Raw genomic sequence first — 15645 nt, 5'->3', positions numbered from 1 at the left:
CATTGTTTGTACTAACTACAAAGTGGGTTGCATCCATAGTGTCCCCAAAATAAGGCGCCCAACCTTATTCATATACTATAGACCATTTTGACTGTATATTTGAACTTGATCCACATTTATGTCACTACATAAAGTTCAAACTATATTAAATAGCCTCAGGACCTTAGTTTATTAGATTCAAGATTACAATTTCAATAACAAGTTTATCGAAAAACAAAATAGAATATAGTTATTAATTTACAAACTACGAGTTTTAGGACATAAAACCCAACACTTTTGACGTTATCGTCTACATGACATCATCTATCTTCTGATGCTATCGTCTACCTCCTTCAGACATTATCGTTTACCTCCGCTAAACGCTATCGTCTACCTCCTTTTAAATGCTATCGTCTACCGTTTGACACTATCGTCGACTTGTTGGCATTATCGTCTACCTTTTGACTACCATCGTTTACTGTCCCGTCGTATACCTCTTCAAACGACAATTTCACACTCTAACTTGGTATTAGAGCCCATAAAGCCCAAACAGGTGATGTCGGTCCAATAAGAAGAAATTGTGATCCGATCAAGAATGGTGAACCCAAAAAAGCCACCATCTTGAGGGGTCATGTTGAGAATCCCACATTAGGAAAACCAAGAGGACTCACACTCTTTATAAGATAGATGAGTTGTTGAATGCTAGTCCACAGTTAGAGTGTGAAGTTGTCGTCTAAAGGAGGTAGACGATAGCGTCAAGCGATAGACGATGTCGTGTAGACGATAACGTCAAGAGGTAGACGATAGCGTCAAGCGATAGACGATGTCGTGTAAACGATAACATCAAGAGGTAGACAATAGCGTCAAGCGATAGATGATGTCGTGTAGACGATAACGTCAAGAGGTAGACGATAGTATTTAAACAAAGGTAAATGACAATTTTAGCTAGGTAGACGATAATGCAGAAGGTACACGACGGTGGCATGCCAACCTTTCCTTTATATTTTATTGTATGTTGAAATGTACATAGGTGTTGTATTTATACAATATGGAATCTCTAATTTGGGAATGCAAGAATAACTCAACAAAATAAATGGTTAGACACTTGTTCTAACCATCCTATTCTTTTGGTAAATCCTATTCAATTAGTAAAGAGGTAAGACTGTAATTTATGAAGTTTTGCACTGCTGACGAGACTGTTGAGTGGATTTTCTTTTGGTGACGTGGTTGGCTGTGTTGGTATCCTTAACAAGAGAAACACATTAAAAGAAACATTATACTGTACAAGATAAAAGATAAATAAAACTAAACAAAAATATGCATGTATGATTGTATACTCAACAAATAAATAAATGCATTTCTTTCCATCTAATAATGGTAGGGAAATAGAAGAATATTGAGATATAGTTGCGGTACAAAATGAAAAATTATATTAGTATTATCTATAATATCTAAAAAACTTAGTTAAAAGATATGTAAACGTAAACAAAAAATATATATATGTAAACATGCATCCATGATCAACAACCAAAAGAAAAAATCAAATAAAAAGCGTATATTTAAAATGAAAATGTTGATATTGTTTTAAGAGATCTTTGTCTTCATAATGAAAATGTTGAAGAGAGATTTGAGATATTTTTTAGGGAAGTTTGAGAGAATTTGGGATAATTTTAGGAGAGGTTGGGAGAAATTTGAGCGAGTGTTAAAGAAGTTTGGGAAATTTTTGAGAGTTGGGAGAAACTTCAGGGAGTTCGAGAGAACTTTGAGGGAGCTTTGAAGAATTGAACCATGGGTTAATTTTTTTACTTCAAACGGAAATAAATTTGATTATTTATTTTATAATTAAAAAGAGAGAGAGAATCAAACGGCATCAGTGTGCCGTCCCATAAGTGACGCTGGCAGAAGAATATACTAAGTTCCAAGGATTCAGTGAGACTGAATTGACTGCTGAGGTGTCCGCCACTTGAGGTGCCACTGCCATGTCTGCACTGAGGTGGAGCAAGACTGCAGTCTCTTCAAAAGACTGAATTCCAGAAAGACTGAATCCAATACCCCTAATTTAGTCCAATACCCCTAATTTTGCAAATAATTTTCAGGGAGATGGTTTTTTTTGCAAAATAGTTTTGGAATCAGCCCTATTTTCCCACTAAATCCGTATCAAATGTGTTATTTGATTAGCTTAAAAAAGACTCGAGATGAGCTTTTTTTTTCTTTAAGTTTCCTCGCCTCTTCCATTCTCTTTTTCTGTACAAACGCGAACTTCATCAGTTGCAAGTGTAGAGTTGTTTCTGCACACAAGCATGGAATTATGAATAATTGTGTCTTATATAACGATTACCAAGAATCATAGCCTGCCACTAATGTAGCCCTCTTTAAGATTTTGCAATGCTTCTCGTATTGAATCTTCATCGTGGCTGGAGTATTTCAAACATATCAGACGCTGAGCTACATTGTAGGCCATTCTGATTGGATGATACTGCAAGTAGTTTATCTCCATCCGTCTTTCTTCCTGCACAATTTGAAATCTTCCATCTAAGATTATCATAATTTTCCAGATACAATTGAAATATCAAAGCCCAAGATTAATGGATCCTGCTCCGCGAATGGGAAATAGAATGAGACAAAATGGAATCGAAACGATTCTTTCTTAGGTTGTGTTCATTCAAACCATTTTTTTAAATTACTCATAAAAGCAAGTTAATCAGACATGGTTTGTTACCTATCTAGTTCTTGGTCTTTAAAAGTTAAAGTTGGTAAACATACTTTCACCAATAAGTATCTCTGTTTTGTTATTCACTTTCTTTTTAAAACCAAGCCAAAATTAAAACCTAAAAAAAGTAATTTTAAAAAATTTGTTGTTTTTAGATGACTAAAAACTATAGTTTAAAGAAGAAAGCAACGTTCATGAATTGGTAAATTTTGGTTCATTATAACTTAACAATTCAACCCAAGACTGAATTACCTTCTCCATGATCCTGGAAGTAATGTCTCTAGCAGTTTCAATTACCGAGCTGGGCAATCCAGCCACTTCTGCTAATGAAAGGCCATAGTGTGGTACATGTCTCATTCCATCCTTTAATTGGAACTAGTCGACGATTCGAACCTTTAAGTCAGAAAAGTGACAATAAAAAGGATGATAGACTAACAGAACTGGAAAACAGTACCTTGAAATCCAAACGGTTATTCCTTATATCCACATGGAAGTGAAGAACTTTTACGTTTGGGTAGACGGTTGCTAGCTCTGATAGGCCCTCCATATGAGTGACAAATATGGTATAACTGAGGCAGACAAAGAACACGGCAAGTACATTCATTGAAGTTCACTTGTGACCCAAATCAGAAATTTTTTTTTGTTAAGAATCGATAATGAATGATGAACAGAAAACATAATGTAAAAGAGAATCGACATAGAGATTTACATGGTTCAGAAACAATGGGTTAATCCACGGACAAAGAAAGAATAGTTTATTATTAGGGAGAATTATTCAGACTACAAAGCAAAGATCCTTTAGGGTTAGAGAGTTTTTACAATCCACTTCTATAAATCCTAGGGTCCAAAACATAAATAACATAAATAGACAAATACGGAAAACTACTTAGATTTTGAGGGCATTGTCCCAATCAATGAGACTTCGTACTTGGTTGCTCAAAGTGTCAGATAACAGATTCAAGACATTCCAACAAAATTCTATTACTATTGTAATACCTATTCCCTACAAATCTATCCTTATTAAATGTTACAGATTTAGTTTATGGGCCTTCATCATTCTTAAATGCTACAATTATGGTAAGCAATGAATGTACTATGGAAAATTCTCCAAATCTATCAACATTCTAGTGATTTAATTTGAATGAGAAATGGTGAGCCATGAATTTTATATGGGCCGAAAAAAGACCAGGCGCATTTCACTAATATCTAGAATCTGATTTTTTTTTTTTTTTCTTTTTCTTTTTGCAATAAACAACAGTGAAGATTTGAAACTCAACCTCTAGGTCGATAATATATCACTTGACCAAATGAACCATGTCCATGTTGATGGATTTAAAACCTTATTGATTACTGTAGATGAAAATAGTATGCATTGCTTTATCTAAAATATTATATGCATCTCTTGCAATCAAGTAAAAATGTTGGTAAGGATATTACGCTTTGAGTGACAAAAGATGTTCGCAGCAGCTCCATGCAATTGCAAATCCATCAGAGGAAGAAGTTGCCCTCCCAAGTTCATCCACGACAACGAGACTTCTACATTCCAGTGAACAATATGTTTCAATAAAACGTGAAGCATTTCGAGAGTTCTTCAAGTTCTAGTTCATAGTAGATTTAATTTACCTTTGAGAGACATTCTGCATTACAAAAGCTGTTTCCTTCATCTCTGTCATGAACTGCAACCCAGTAATATATTAATGAAAAGATGCTTTCTTGGTATTAATCCTTGCTTTCAAATTCAAACTATGGATGGATAAAGAAAATAAATTATGAATCATTTAGGAAAACAATACTGTGCTGGAGTTGGACTCTAGACTATCATCTGTGCCCATTCGTGTGAATATACGATCAACAACTCTCAAGGTTGAGAAATGTGCTGGAACATAACATCCAATTTGAGCAAGAATAACTAGAAGGCACATTTGTTGAAGGTAGGTACTCTTTCCACTCCTGCAAGAAATAATAGTACATTAAAGCATGTCATCTAAAGACTTCCAAGTTGTATAATGGCAGCCTGAATCTTAACTGGAAGGATTAATTGAGGTTCCCCCGGCTTAACTGAGTAAGAGATGTTTAAATGAAATTCAAATTACCTTTACTATTATCTATATTCAGCTCATTCTCCTAGAGTATCAATGAATTTATTGCACAATGTTCCCTTTGGATTGGACATTTGTGGAAATAATACTTTTGTCTTACAAGAAATAGAAAAGATAGTGTTTCAGTGAAGATGATATATATATACCATAATTAAATCTCTTTCAATGTTTCCAAGATTGTTTATGATGTGATTTTTCTATTATTATTATTAAGAAGGGATATTCCAAGCATTTCTTAGTCATAACACTTCATTGATTATGCATATTTGATACTACTGGAACAACATTGATCTTGTGTTTCCAGTGATGATGACTAAGCTCATAATTTTCCCTCATGTACTAGTTTCATGAGGAGTTTACGTAAAGGTTCCACTAAGATGAGAGGATGCTTTTAGCACCACAAATGATGTACTTTTAGTTCATAAGTGCTCTCCCTTTTGAGTTATTAGGCAACTATCACTTTGTAGATCATTTGTTTCTTCTCTTTCTGAATCACTTTGTTCAAAGAAGTTAACCAACCAAAGATAAAACAGGAAAAATAAATCAACAGCTTTTTTGTGCAATCTTAAATCATGTCATGGGGCGAGTTCTTACATATTTGGACCCATGACAATTATCATGTTGGCTGCTTCCGATAGAAATATGCTGTTAGCCTGCAAAGAAGAAACTCAAATTTCCATAAAAAGTGTCTACATACAAAACAATTTGTTAGGATACCTCCTAACAAGAACACTCAAGAACACCAAGAACAAAACAAGAACATTAAAAGATAGAAATACATATAGCAATATCACTAACGAAACTACAATAAACCTCAACAAATTCTCGAGGGCTAGGAATCCTCTCCCAAATTCCCCAAAGGAAATCTTACAAAATTCTTCACACCTTCCTCTCAATCCATTCCCTCAATTTATAACTAAAAAGCCCTAACAAGCTTACTATCTAATTATTAATATACCTCTTCTAATAACCATACTAATATTGTAGTAATACTCCTATTATATCCCTAACTAGGTCTCTTACACAATCCTATACTAAAAGTATCAGCAATTGACAATGAAGTTATACGTACAACAAAATCGTTGTGTATACTTTCTAGGATTGGGTGTCTTCCAGCTTCAATTGCCATCGGACCATTATCTATTTGTGTCAAGGAAAATCAATCATTGTCAGGTTTGCTGTTGCATTCAGAAAAATCAGATTGAATGAAAGGCAGGAAAATATGTTGGATTACCTGTAAAGTTTGGCCTATTATATCGATCAACAGGCTTTGTTGATATTGTATGTGCAAATGAATTGACAATCATATCTAAGAGGCACAAGACTTCTGCGAGCAGTGTCAGCATAGAGACGTCCTCTCTTATGGCATCTACCAGTCCTGCATTTGAATGGGCGTAAAATAAACTACAAATTCAGAGATACAGGTGAACTAAATCATTGGTAGCTCATGATTGAAGATTTACTATATAACTAAGCATGTGAAATGACCTTCCAGGCAAATTTCTGTACGAATATAGCATTCTCCTGCAGCAGACTTGTTTCTAACATTCAGCTGAAAATGGAATAAAGACACTTAAGAGTTTTGCTGCATCCTACAGCATAATTTGCATGGCACACAAATGTGGATCGCAAATTCAGAACAAAAAAAATGGTGGAGGTGTGTATAATCGTTGCCAACAACACTTTCTCCAAACTGCTTGAGAATTTTGTGGATCAACAAACCATGCATCATCTTGATGACATGAAATCTTTAGCATTATAGTTAAATGACTGAACTTTTTAGGTTATATATTTATATCATTTCCGAGATGTTTCATGATTGTAAGAATGACAACACTCCACAATTGAGTACAGAAAAGGTAACAATTACGGTTGAATATAGAAAGTCTTCTTTTTCCCTCATTCTTTGGAATATTATTTTGTAATTAGTATTCATTTTTTTCTGTAATATTCTTTCCTTTTTTCCATTCTTTGTACCGTTGATTATCTTTGCCGTATTAGGCTTTTATCGTTGTATATATTAGGACTATAACCATTTGTAAAGGAATGAGAAAAATTCAGAGAATTAAGAAATTTCAATACGGTATCAAAGCTACTCTGTGAATTTCCATAAGTTTCACGTCTGAAACCTTAGCAAAGAAAAATAGATCATTGAAGATTCAATCAACGTACCGATTAGTTTGAAGTTGTGCATCAGAAAACCTCTATCTATAACCGGGAGCTTCACGTCCGAAGCAAATCTGTGAGGAATCATCCAAATAGAAGAATAGAAGAAAATCGCAGCCAAGCTTCGCGTCAAAAGCAAGTCACAGCCAAGCTTCGATCGAAATCTTCTGAAACAAATCGGCCAAGAATCGTGGGCTGAGCGTGACAGCTTCGATCGAAATCTTCTTAAACGAATCACGGCTAAACAAGGGTTTTTCATCGTGTATCCAACCGGGTCGAGCATATTTGAGTTGTGGGCTGAATCGAATTGGGTCATGGGCCATGAGCATATCCATTTCCCCTATTTTTCTTGCACCACTGCTAAATCTGTTCGTGGGTTGCAGGTCTTCGTGGGTCGTGGGTCTGGACATATCTAAACCGTTTTTTATTATTTCGGGTCCCTTCTTCCTCCAGCTTTAGGTCTGAGAAACTATCCTTCTGTTTTTTCCTTTGTTACAAGGAATATTTGAGTAAGTACTAAATATCTTCCTTTACAGAATTTAACATTCTAGTATGGCATCTATGAATCCTAACAATACAGAAAGGACCATACTTCCAATTATCTCCCTTGCTCATGATGTTTATATGTGGAAAAGGAAAGGAAGATTATTTATCAAGCGAAAATCTCATCCCAGACCAAGCTAATCCAAAATACAAGACATGGAAAGGCGAAAATAATATGGTTAATGTCATGGCTAATCAACTCCATGACGACAGAGATTGGTGAAAGATTTCTACTCTTCTCGACTGCAAGCGAAATCTGGGAAGCAGCTTGTGAAACCTATTCCGACCAAGAAAATACAGCGGAATCATTTGAAATTGAAGGCAAAATTCACGAGATACGGAAAGAGGATATGCAAGTCACTCACTACTTCACTCAACTATCTCGTCTTTGGCAACAACTTGAGGTATGTGAAAGCCACAAGTGGGAATGCACTGCAGATAGAGCTACATACAAAAAGATAGTTGAGAAGAAACAAGCATTCAAATTTCTTCTCGGCCCTAATAAAGAATGAGACGAGGTACGTGGTAGAATCTTGGCTATTAAACCCTGTCAAAAATAGTTGTATTGCCCTAGGGGCATATTTGTAATTTTTCCATTGACCTAGGGTTTCCTCTTGTCTATTTATTTGAACAGTCTCCTTGTATTTTGTGTATCACTTCAATAATAAAAAAAATAAGTCTCTATCGTGGTTTTTTCTCCCTGGTTCTAGGGTTTTCCACGTAAACCATTTGTATTCTTCTTCTCCTTCATGTTTTATTTTCATCATGGTATCAGAGCAAGGCGACGAAACCCTAGCCGCCATTGATGAGTCCCCTTTGACGATCAACTCCGAGATGGCTGCCACAATTAAGGAGACTGTCCAACAGTACCTGGAGGCTACTTTACCGCGTCTTCTTCAACAGATCAGTGCCGGACAGACAACACCAGCCGTGGAGACAGCCCAACCAATCGACGACCAGACCGGATCGCGCCCAACTCTTCAACGGCGCCCAGACCGTGCGTGGTAAGGATCGTGCCCAACCCTTCGACAGTGCCCAACCCTTCGATGCCCAGCCGTCAGCTCAGCCATGGATCGCACCAACCCAAACGACCTCGAACCCTCGGTTGCAGACGACGAGCTGCATCGATCTCATTAGCTCGACCAGCAGCAGAGTTTCTGTTGAGTAGCAGCCACCACCGGTTGGTCCAGCCACGTCCGACAATAGCGACGCGGCTCACAGCTTCAATCCGACAGCTTTGAATGGAGATACGGGCAATGGGCAGTCTATGGGTGTTTTCCCTAGTGAGATCCAAAGGCCATTTGCTTATCTTCAGCAATAGATTGTGGATTTTGGAACGGTTCTTGGCATAAACTCGCAAAGTGTTCAACCAGATCCACCCACTAATCTTCCATTGTATTCCAAAAACTCGATAAATTCTTTCCATACTTTACCTACTGCAAATTTGTTGTCTGGATCAATGGAAAATTCTGCAGGATTCATTATTGGAGAAAAGCTAAATGGCCAGAACTTTCGTGTCAGTGCAATTGCACACTCAGGTACGGCTCAGTCCTTTGGTCTGATTAATATAAATGGTAAAAAAATCCTAGATTGTGGACTCAGAAGCTACAGATCATCTAACTGGCTCATTTGATCACTTTATTTCATACTATCCGAGCGCTGGCAATGAAAGAATCAGAATCACAGATGGGTCCTTTGCCCCTGTTGCTGGAAAAGGGCATCTCTCTCCTTTTGAGGATTTAGTGTTGCGTGATGTGCTACATGTCCCAAAGATTTCATATAACTTATTATCAGTCATTAAATTTACAAGAGATTTAAATTGTCAGGGGTTTTCTCACCCGACTCTATTTTATTTCAGGATCTGAGCTCGAGGAAGACGATTGGTATTGCCCAACATGAAAGGGGGCTCTATTTCCTGACTAACGATACTTCCTCTAGGGATTGTTATAGGACGAGTTTTATTTCTTTAAACTTTTCTACTTCTGAGAATGATTTTATGTTATGGCATTATCGTCTTGGGCATCCAAATTTTTCATACATGAAGTATTTGTTTCCGCATTTGTTTCGTAATATTAATATATCTTCCTTACATTGTGATGTGTGTATCCAAGCCAAACAAAGTCGTGTTCCCTTTCACTCTCAGCCCTACAAACCATCTAGACCTTTTAACCTTGTCCACAGTGATGTCTGGGGTCCCTCGCCAACCACCACTTCTACAGGTAAACGCTGGTTTGTCACCTTTATTGACGACCACACTCGGCTTACTTGGGTATTCTTTCTGAATGATAAGTCTGAGGTGTCTTCTATATTCTAGCAATTCTATGCTACCGTAGAAACTCAATTTAACACAAAAATTGCAATTCTGCGAAGTGACAATGGGCGTGAGTTTTTAACAATTCTTTTCGGGATTTTCTTGCTTCTAAAGGGATTGTCCACCAAAGCTCATGTGCCTACACTCCTCAACAGAATGGAGTGGCCGAGTGGAAAAATCGTCATTTGGTGGAAGTTGCTCGTTACCCTATGTTGTCCACTTCCCTTCCTTCCTACTTATGGGGGGATGCCATTCTTACTGCCGCCCACGTCATAAATCGCATGCCTTCTCGTGTTTTAGACTTTCACAATCCCCTTGATCGTTTCAAAGAGTCGTACCCTACCACCCGATTGATTCCTAATGTGCCTCTCTGAGTGTTTGGATGTGTCATCTTTGTTCATACCCATGGTCCAAATCGCACGAAGTTTACCCCTCGTGCTCAAAGGTGTGTCTTTGTTGGGTATCCTCTCCACCAATGTGGGTATAAATGTTATCATCCACCTTCTCGAAAATACTTCGTCTCCATGGATATTACCTTTCTCGAGGATCAGCCTTTCTTTCCCGTTAGCCATCTTCAGGGGGAGAGTCTTATTGAAGAGACTAATTGGTCCACGTACTCAGTTCCCTTAGATTTGCCGCCTGAACCAGTTCATGTCAATCCCGTCCTCCCTACCAATCAAGTTTCGTGGATAACATACTATAGGAAGAATCTCAGGAAGGAAATAGTGCCATCTGTGGTTTCTCCGGCTCCAGTTCATGAGTTCGACCCAGCTTCAGCTCCAGGTATGTGTATTTCTATTGGTGATATGGATAATTGTGTTGAGACTGACATTTGCAGAATGGGTAAGGATAGAGAAAGGGGTGACGGTACTGAGGAAACCAAGGAAACTGTGGGAGATGGAGAGATTGCTGAAAATAACAATCCTGAGGAAATAACTCCAGAGAATGAAAGCAGTGCAAGGGAAGATGATTGTGTAGAAGGTCCTTGGAACAAACGACGAATTATAGTGGGAAACTTGACAAAATTGAGAGCCATGATGTCTCTCTTGATCTTCCTATTGTACCAAGTACCCTGTGCATAGTTACATGACGTACAGCAACTTATCTCCTGAGTTCAAGGCTCTTACTACCAGTCTAGATACAGTAATAGTATCGAGTGGTATACATGTTGCAATGGGAACTCCTGAATGAAAGGCTGCAATGATGGAAGAAATGAGGGCTCTAGAGAAAAATGGGACACAAGACGGTTGGATGCAAATGGGTCTTTATCATAAAGTACAAGTCTAATGGCACGATTGATAGATACAAGGCTAGACTGGTCGCTAGAGGCTTTACTCAAACCTTTGGAATAGATTATTCTGAGACATTCTCCCCTGTGGCCAAGCTTAATACTGTTCAAGTGTTGTTGTCTGTTGCAGTGAATAAAGATTGGCCCCTTCATCAATTAGATGTAAAAAATGTGTTTCTTAATGGAGAACTTGAAGAGGAAGTCTACATGAGCCCTCCCCCTGGTTTTGAAAGCTAGTTTAAGCACCGGGTTTGCAGACTAAGGAAGTTGTTATATGGACTGAAACAGTCCCCGAAGGCGTGGTTTGACAGATTCACCAATTTTGTTAAAGCTCAAGGGTATAATCAAAGGCACTCAGACCACACATTGTTCACAAAGAAGTCAGGTTCAGGGAAGATCGCGGTTTTTATTGTTTATGTCGATGATATTGTGCTGTCTGGTGATGATAATATTGAAATTATGAGACTTAAAGCAAGAATGGCCGAGGAATTTGAAATTAAAGACCTGGGAAAGTTGAGGTATTTCCTTGGGATGGAAGTGGCTCGGTCAAAAGAAGGTATTTCAGTCTCTCAACGAAAGTACACTCTTGACCTTCTCAAGGAGACAGGAATGACTGGGTGTAGACCTGTGGACACCCCTGTGGAGTATAATGCAAAGTTTAGCAATACAGACAACGGAGTTCCCGTCAACAAAGAGAGATATCAGCGATTAGTTGGAAAGTCAATCTACTTATCCCACACTAGACCCGATATATCCTATGCAGTGAGTGTTGTCAGTCAGTTCATGCAGGCCCCTTGCGAAGAACATATGATAGCTATTAAATGCATTTTACAGTATCTGAAGGCAACTCCTGGTAAGGGCTTAATGTTCAGGAAGTCCAATAAACATTGCATTGAAGNGTAAGGGCTTAATGTTCAGGAAGTCCAATAAACATTGCATTGAAGAAAAGACTTACCTACGCCCCCTCCCCCCTCCCACCCCCAAAAACGCTCTCTCCTCTCTCCTTTCTCCTCCCTCTTAACCTCCTTACCCAACGTCGTTGCCACTTCATCGCCGGAGTTGCAGAACAGATTATCCATGGAAGTCAAAAGTTGTAGGATAAATGAAGTACATTTTTGTGTTTACCTCCAAGATGGACAATTCTTCATAGAAGACGTGGAAGTTAAGAAACATCTAGTTCTATCAGAATCGCAGCTCTTTTGGCTCATGGAGAATATCTCTGTTCTGATTAAGTCTCCAACCTCAAGCTTCTTTGTCAAAAGTGGACAAGATGAATTCGGTGTTACAAGGTTATCCAAGATTCGCAACTCTTCGAGCTGGTTATTGAGATGTGTTGTTTGGCCTGCGTCCGGAGGAAGATTTTTCATACACGTCCCATCAGGTATTTCAAATTCAGGTTGGCATTCCTTTGTTAACATGTTATGTGATTCTATGAAGTTATATGGCGGAATTTGTTTGCTAAAGAAGCATTTGAAGTCCATAGATCGGGCAGCCAAATACACTCATGATATCAACTTTGCGGATATATTAAGGGGAAGAAAGTCTTCAACAAATTTTGTTCCACCATCATTGAATCAAAGCACACCCATAAGAAACAACAAGAAATAGAGCTCCTCCCATGCTCCGGCTATTGAAAAACAGAGCAAGACAGAGTTTTGGTTCCAAAAAAACCAAGAAGTCTTTAAAGAAGACTTCAACAATTTATGGGTAGTCACAAGGCTATTTGAGTTCAATAAATGGCCAGAAGTCTCCAAAAAACTAAAGCTCTGGTTCAACTCTGAAGTAATAGTCAACCCTCTCCCAGATGAAAATGCTTTGATAAAATTGGAAAATGGGAATCTAGAAGATCTAATAGAGCAACTCGGAACTTGGCAGAAGGTAGGACACTTTCACTTGAAGTTCAAAAAGTGGAATAAATCAGTACACAACCGGCCAAGTTCAATAAAAGGATATGGAGGATGGATATCCATAAGAAATCTACCGTTAGATTATTGGTGTAAGCAAACGTTTGAAGCAATAGGGGCCTATTTCGGAGGTTTAGAATCTATTTCAATTGAAACACGGAATCTACTTAATGTGGTTGAAGCTAAAATTCAAGTAAAGAAAAACCTATGTGGTTTTTTGTCAGCAACGTTAGAAATTTCAGAGGAAAACAGAGGAAGCATATTTCTACATTATGGAGATATAGAGTTTTTGGACCCCCCAAGCAAAACTAAGGGCGAACTAAGTGGAAAAGACTTCTCAAATCCAGTTGATTGGCTCGCTTAAACCAAGTCATGAAAGATGAAAGGGTGAATTCATTGAGTATGAATTCCGATTGGTCCTTCCTTGAAGCAACAGTAAATCATCAAACTTCTCAAGAAACCCTCTGTTTTCCACGTTTAAGATGGAACAATCTAATGTTAAAATCGATCGCTTGCTGGAAAGGAAGGCAGACCAATCCCAAAGGGTAGTTCATGGGACTAGTTCGCCAGAAGAGAAGGCTGACCAGCCTCAATCAGAAGGCACACAATTCGGAAGTCCTAACCGGTTAGATGTGAACACAATGAGGAAAGAGAATGCCGATAATTCAATGAGGAAAGAGAAGGCAGAGAATTCAATGAAGAGAGAGTCAGTAAAGATTTTAAAACGTCCCAGGGCAGTCGAATAGCCGCACCCTCGGTAAATGCAAAAGACGTTTTAAATAAAAGCTTTGATGTAACTAGAAGGCTTACTTCTTTAATTAGCTATAGTTAGTTTGTTAGTTTTGACTTTAACTATAGTTAGTTTGTTAGTTTTGAACAAACTTGTAATCTTTCTCTATAAATAAAGCCTCTTCCCTCATTTTGAGGAGAGATTCATTGATTCAAAATATTAGATTTTTGGTTTCACACCAAAATTGATATCAGAGCACTCCAATATTTGAGAACCAGGAGAGCCCATCAATCAATCGAAGGAGATGTACACGGGCAAGAACAAGAGGTGGAAGATACTCCCACCCTCTCTCCAAGAACCTCAACCCGACGCTTGCTGTCCGTTGAGAACTCATTGGAGGGAATTCATGGCACCTTAACAAACCTTCAAGAAAGCATGGAAACTCTTGCTAGAAGAGTTGAAATGCTTGCAACCGCACCTCAAAATCAAGAGAATATTCAACTAGTTGATCAAGAATGGGGAGGAAGAGGAAGAAGAGGCGGCGGATAGGCAAGAAATGGCCAAAAAGAAATATTTCAAGAAAGACATCAAAGAATTCAAAGACAGCACCATGAAAATCTAAGAAGACAACCAATTGGCCAAGAAAGATATCAAAAAAACCAAGATTGGGATTCATCTAGTGAATATGATCAAGAAGAAGAATTCTTTGTGCCAAGAAGAGGAATGGGCGAGAGACGTGAGGACAATGATTTCAAGATGAAAATTGACTTGCCAAGTTACAGTGGGAAGCGAGACATTGAAGCATTTCTTGACTGGATCAAGAACACAGAAAATTTCTTCACATACATGAACACTCCCGAGCACAAGAAAGTGCATCTCGTGGCACTAAAGTTAAAAGCTGGCACCTCGGCTTGGTGGGATCAACTTGAGATCAATCGGAGAAGAATTGGCAGAAGACCAATTCATTCGTGGGAGAAGATGAAAAGGTTAACGAAGGAACGCTTCCTACCTCCTAATTACGAATAAACCTTGTATAGTCAATATCAAAATTGTAGACAAGGAGGACGATCGGTGGCTGATTACATTGAAGAATTCCATCGACTAGGAGCAAGAACAAACCTTATGGAGGGTGAGCAACATTTGATTGCAAGGTTTATTAGAGGTCTATGCATGGATATCAAAGAAAAGGTAAAACTACAACCTTTCCACTCTTTTATTGAAGCTATCTCTTTTGCTGAAACTGTGGAAGAGATGAACGAAATCCGAGTCAAGAATTCATCAAGAAGGTCCGCTTGGGAAGCCTCCACAAGCAAAAGGGTTAGTGCTGCAAGTAAAGCACCAAATCCTCCAAATCCACCAGCCTTGACCAAAGACAAAGATAAAGAAAATCAAGAAGGAAGTGAGGAGAAGAAGACCGAGACCACATTCAAGAAAAGAGCCCAAAATCCCTACAATAGGCCTTCTTTGGGTAAATGCTTTCGATGTGGCCAAGTTGGTCATCTATCTAATGCATACCCCCAACGAAAAACAGTAGCTTACATAGAAGAGGAAGAACAAATGATGGCTGAAAACAGTGAAGAAGAAGATGAGGAAGCCGAGTTCATTGAACCGGATGATGGTGATAGACTCGCTTGTGTTCTCCAAAGAATGTTAATCACTCCTAAAGAGGATTTGAACCCCCAAAGTGATTGTCTTTTCAAAATAAGGTGTACAATCAACAACAAGGTATGCAATGTCATCATAGACAGTAGAAATAGCGAGAATTTTGTCTCCAAAAAGCTAGTGGCGGTTCTAAATCTCAAAGTGGAGACTCATCCAAACCCATACAAGATAGCATGGGTAAAGAAAGGTGGCGAGGCACAAGTAAGTGAAATTTGCACCATTCCCCTTTCGATTGGTAATAGCTACAAGGACT

General features: G+C 38.3%; 1 protein-coding gene across 2 annotated transcripts in view; it reads right to left on the bottom strand.

Moving 5' to 3' along the window:
- Positions 1–1507: 1507 nt before the first annotated feature.
- Positions 1508–15645, bottom strand: part of LOC120092892 (DNA mismatch repair protein MSH4) — a 33052-nt gene continuing 18914 nt past the window's right edge. The window contains exons 15-24 of one of the 2 annotated variants that reach the window (XM_039051134.1): positions 6277–6340; positions 6023–6166; positions 5861–5928; positions 5383–5441; positions 4483–4639; positions 4313–4365; positions 4127–4225; positions 3144–3258; positions 2942–3064; positions 1508–2488 (exon numbers count right to left, since the gene is read on the bottom strand). In XM_039051134.1, the coding sequence (XP_038907062.1) occupies positions 2324–2488; positions 2942–3064; positions 3144–3258; positions 4127–4225; positions 4313–4365; positions 4483–4639; positions 5383–5441; positions 5861–5928; positions 6023–6166; positions 6277–6340 (1047 nt within the window). In that variant the 3' untranslated portion in view covers positions 1508–2323. The remainder of the gene's footprint in view (positions 2489–2941; positions 3065–3143; positions 3259–4126; positions 4226–4312; positions 4366–4482; positions 4640–5382; positions 5442–5860; positions 5929–6022; positions 6167–6276; positions 6341–15645) is intronic. The other variant, XM_039051135.1, reaches the window with a different exon arrangement.

Source organism: Benincasa hispida, chromosome 12 (assembly GCF_009727055.1).
Source record: "Benincasa hispida cultivar B227 chromosome 12, ASM972705v1, whole genome shotgun sequence".
Lineage (NCBI taxonomy): Eukaryota > Viridiplantae > Streptophyta > Magnoliopsida > Cucurbitales > Cucurbitaceae > Benincasa > Benincasa hispida.
Note: the sequence above shows the minus strand (reverse complement) of the source record. Positions and strands in the feature narration are given on the sequence as shown.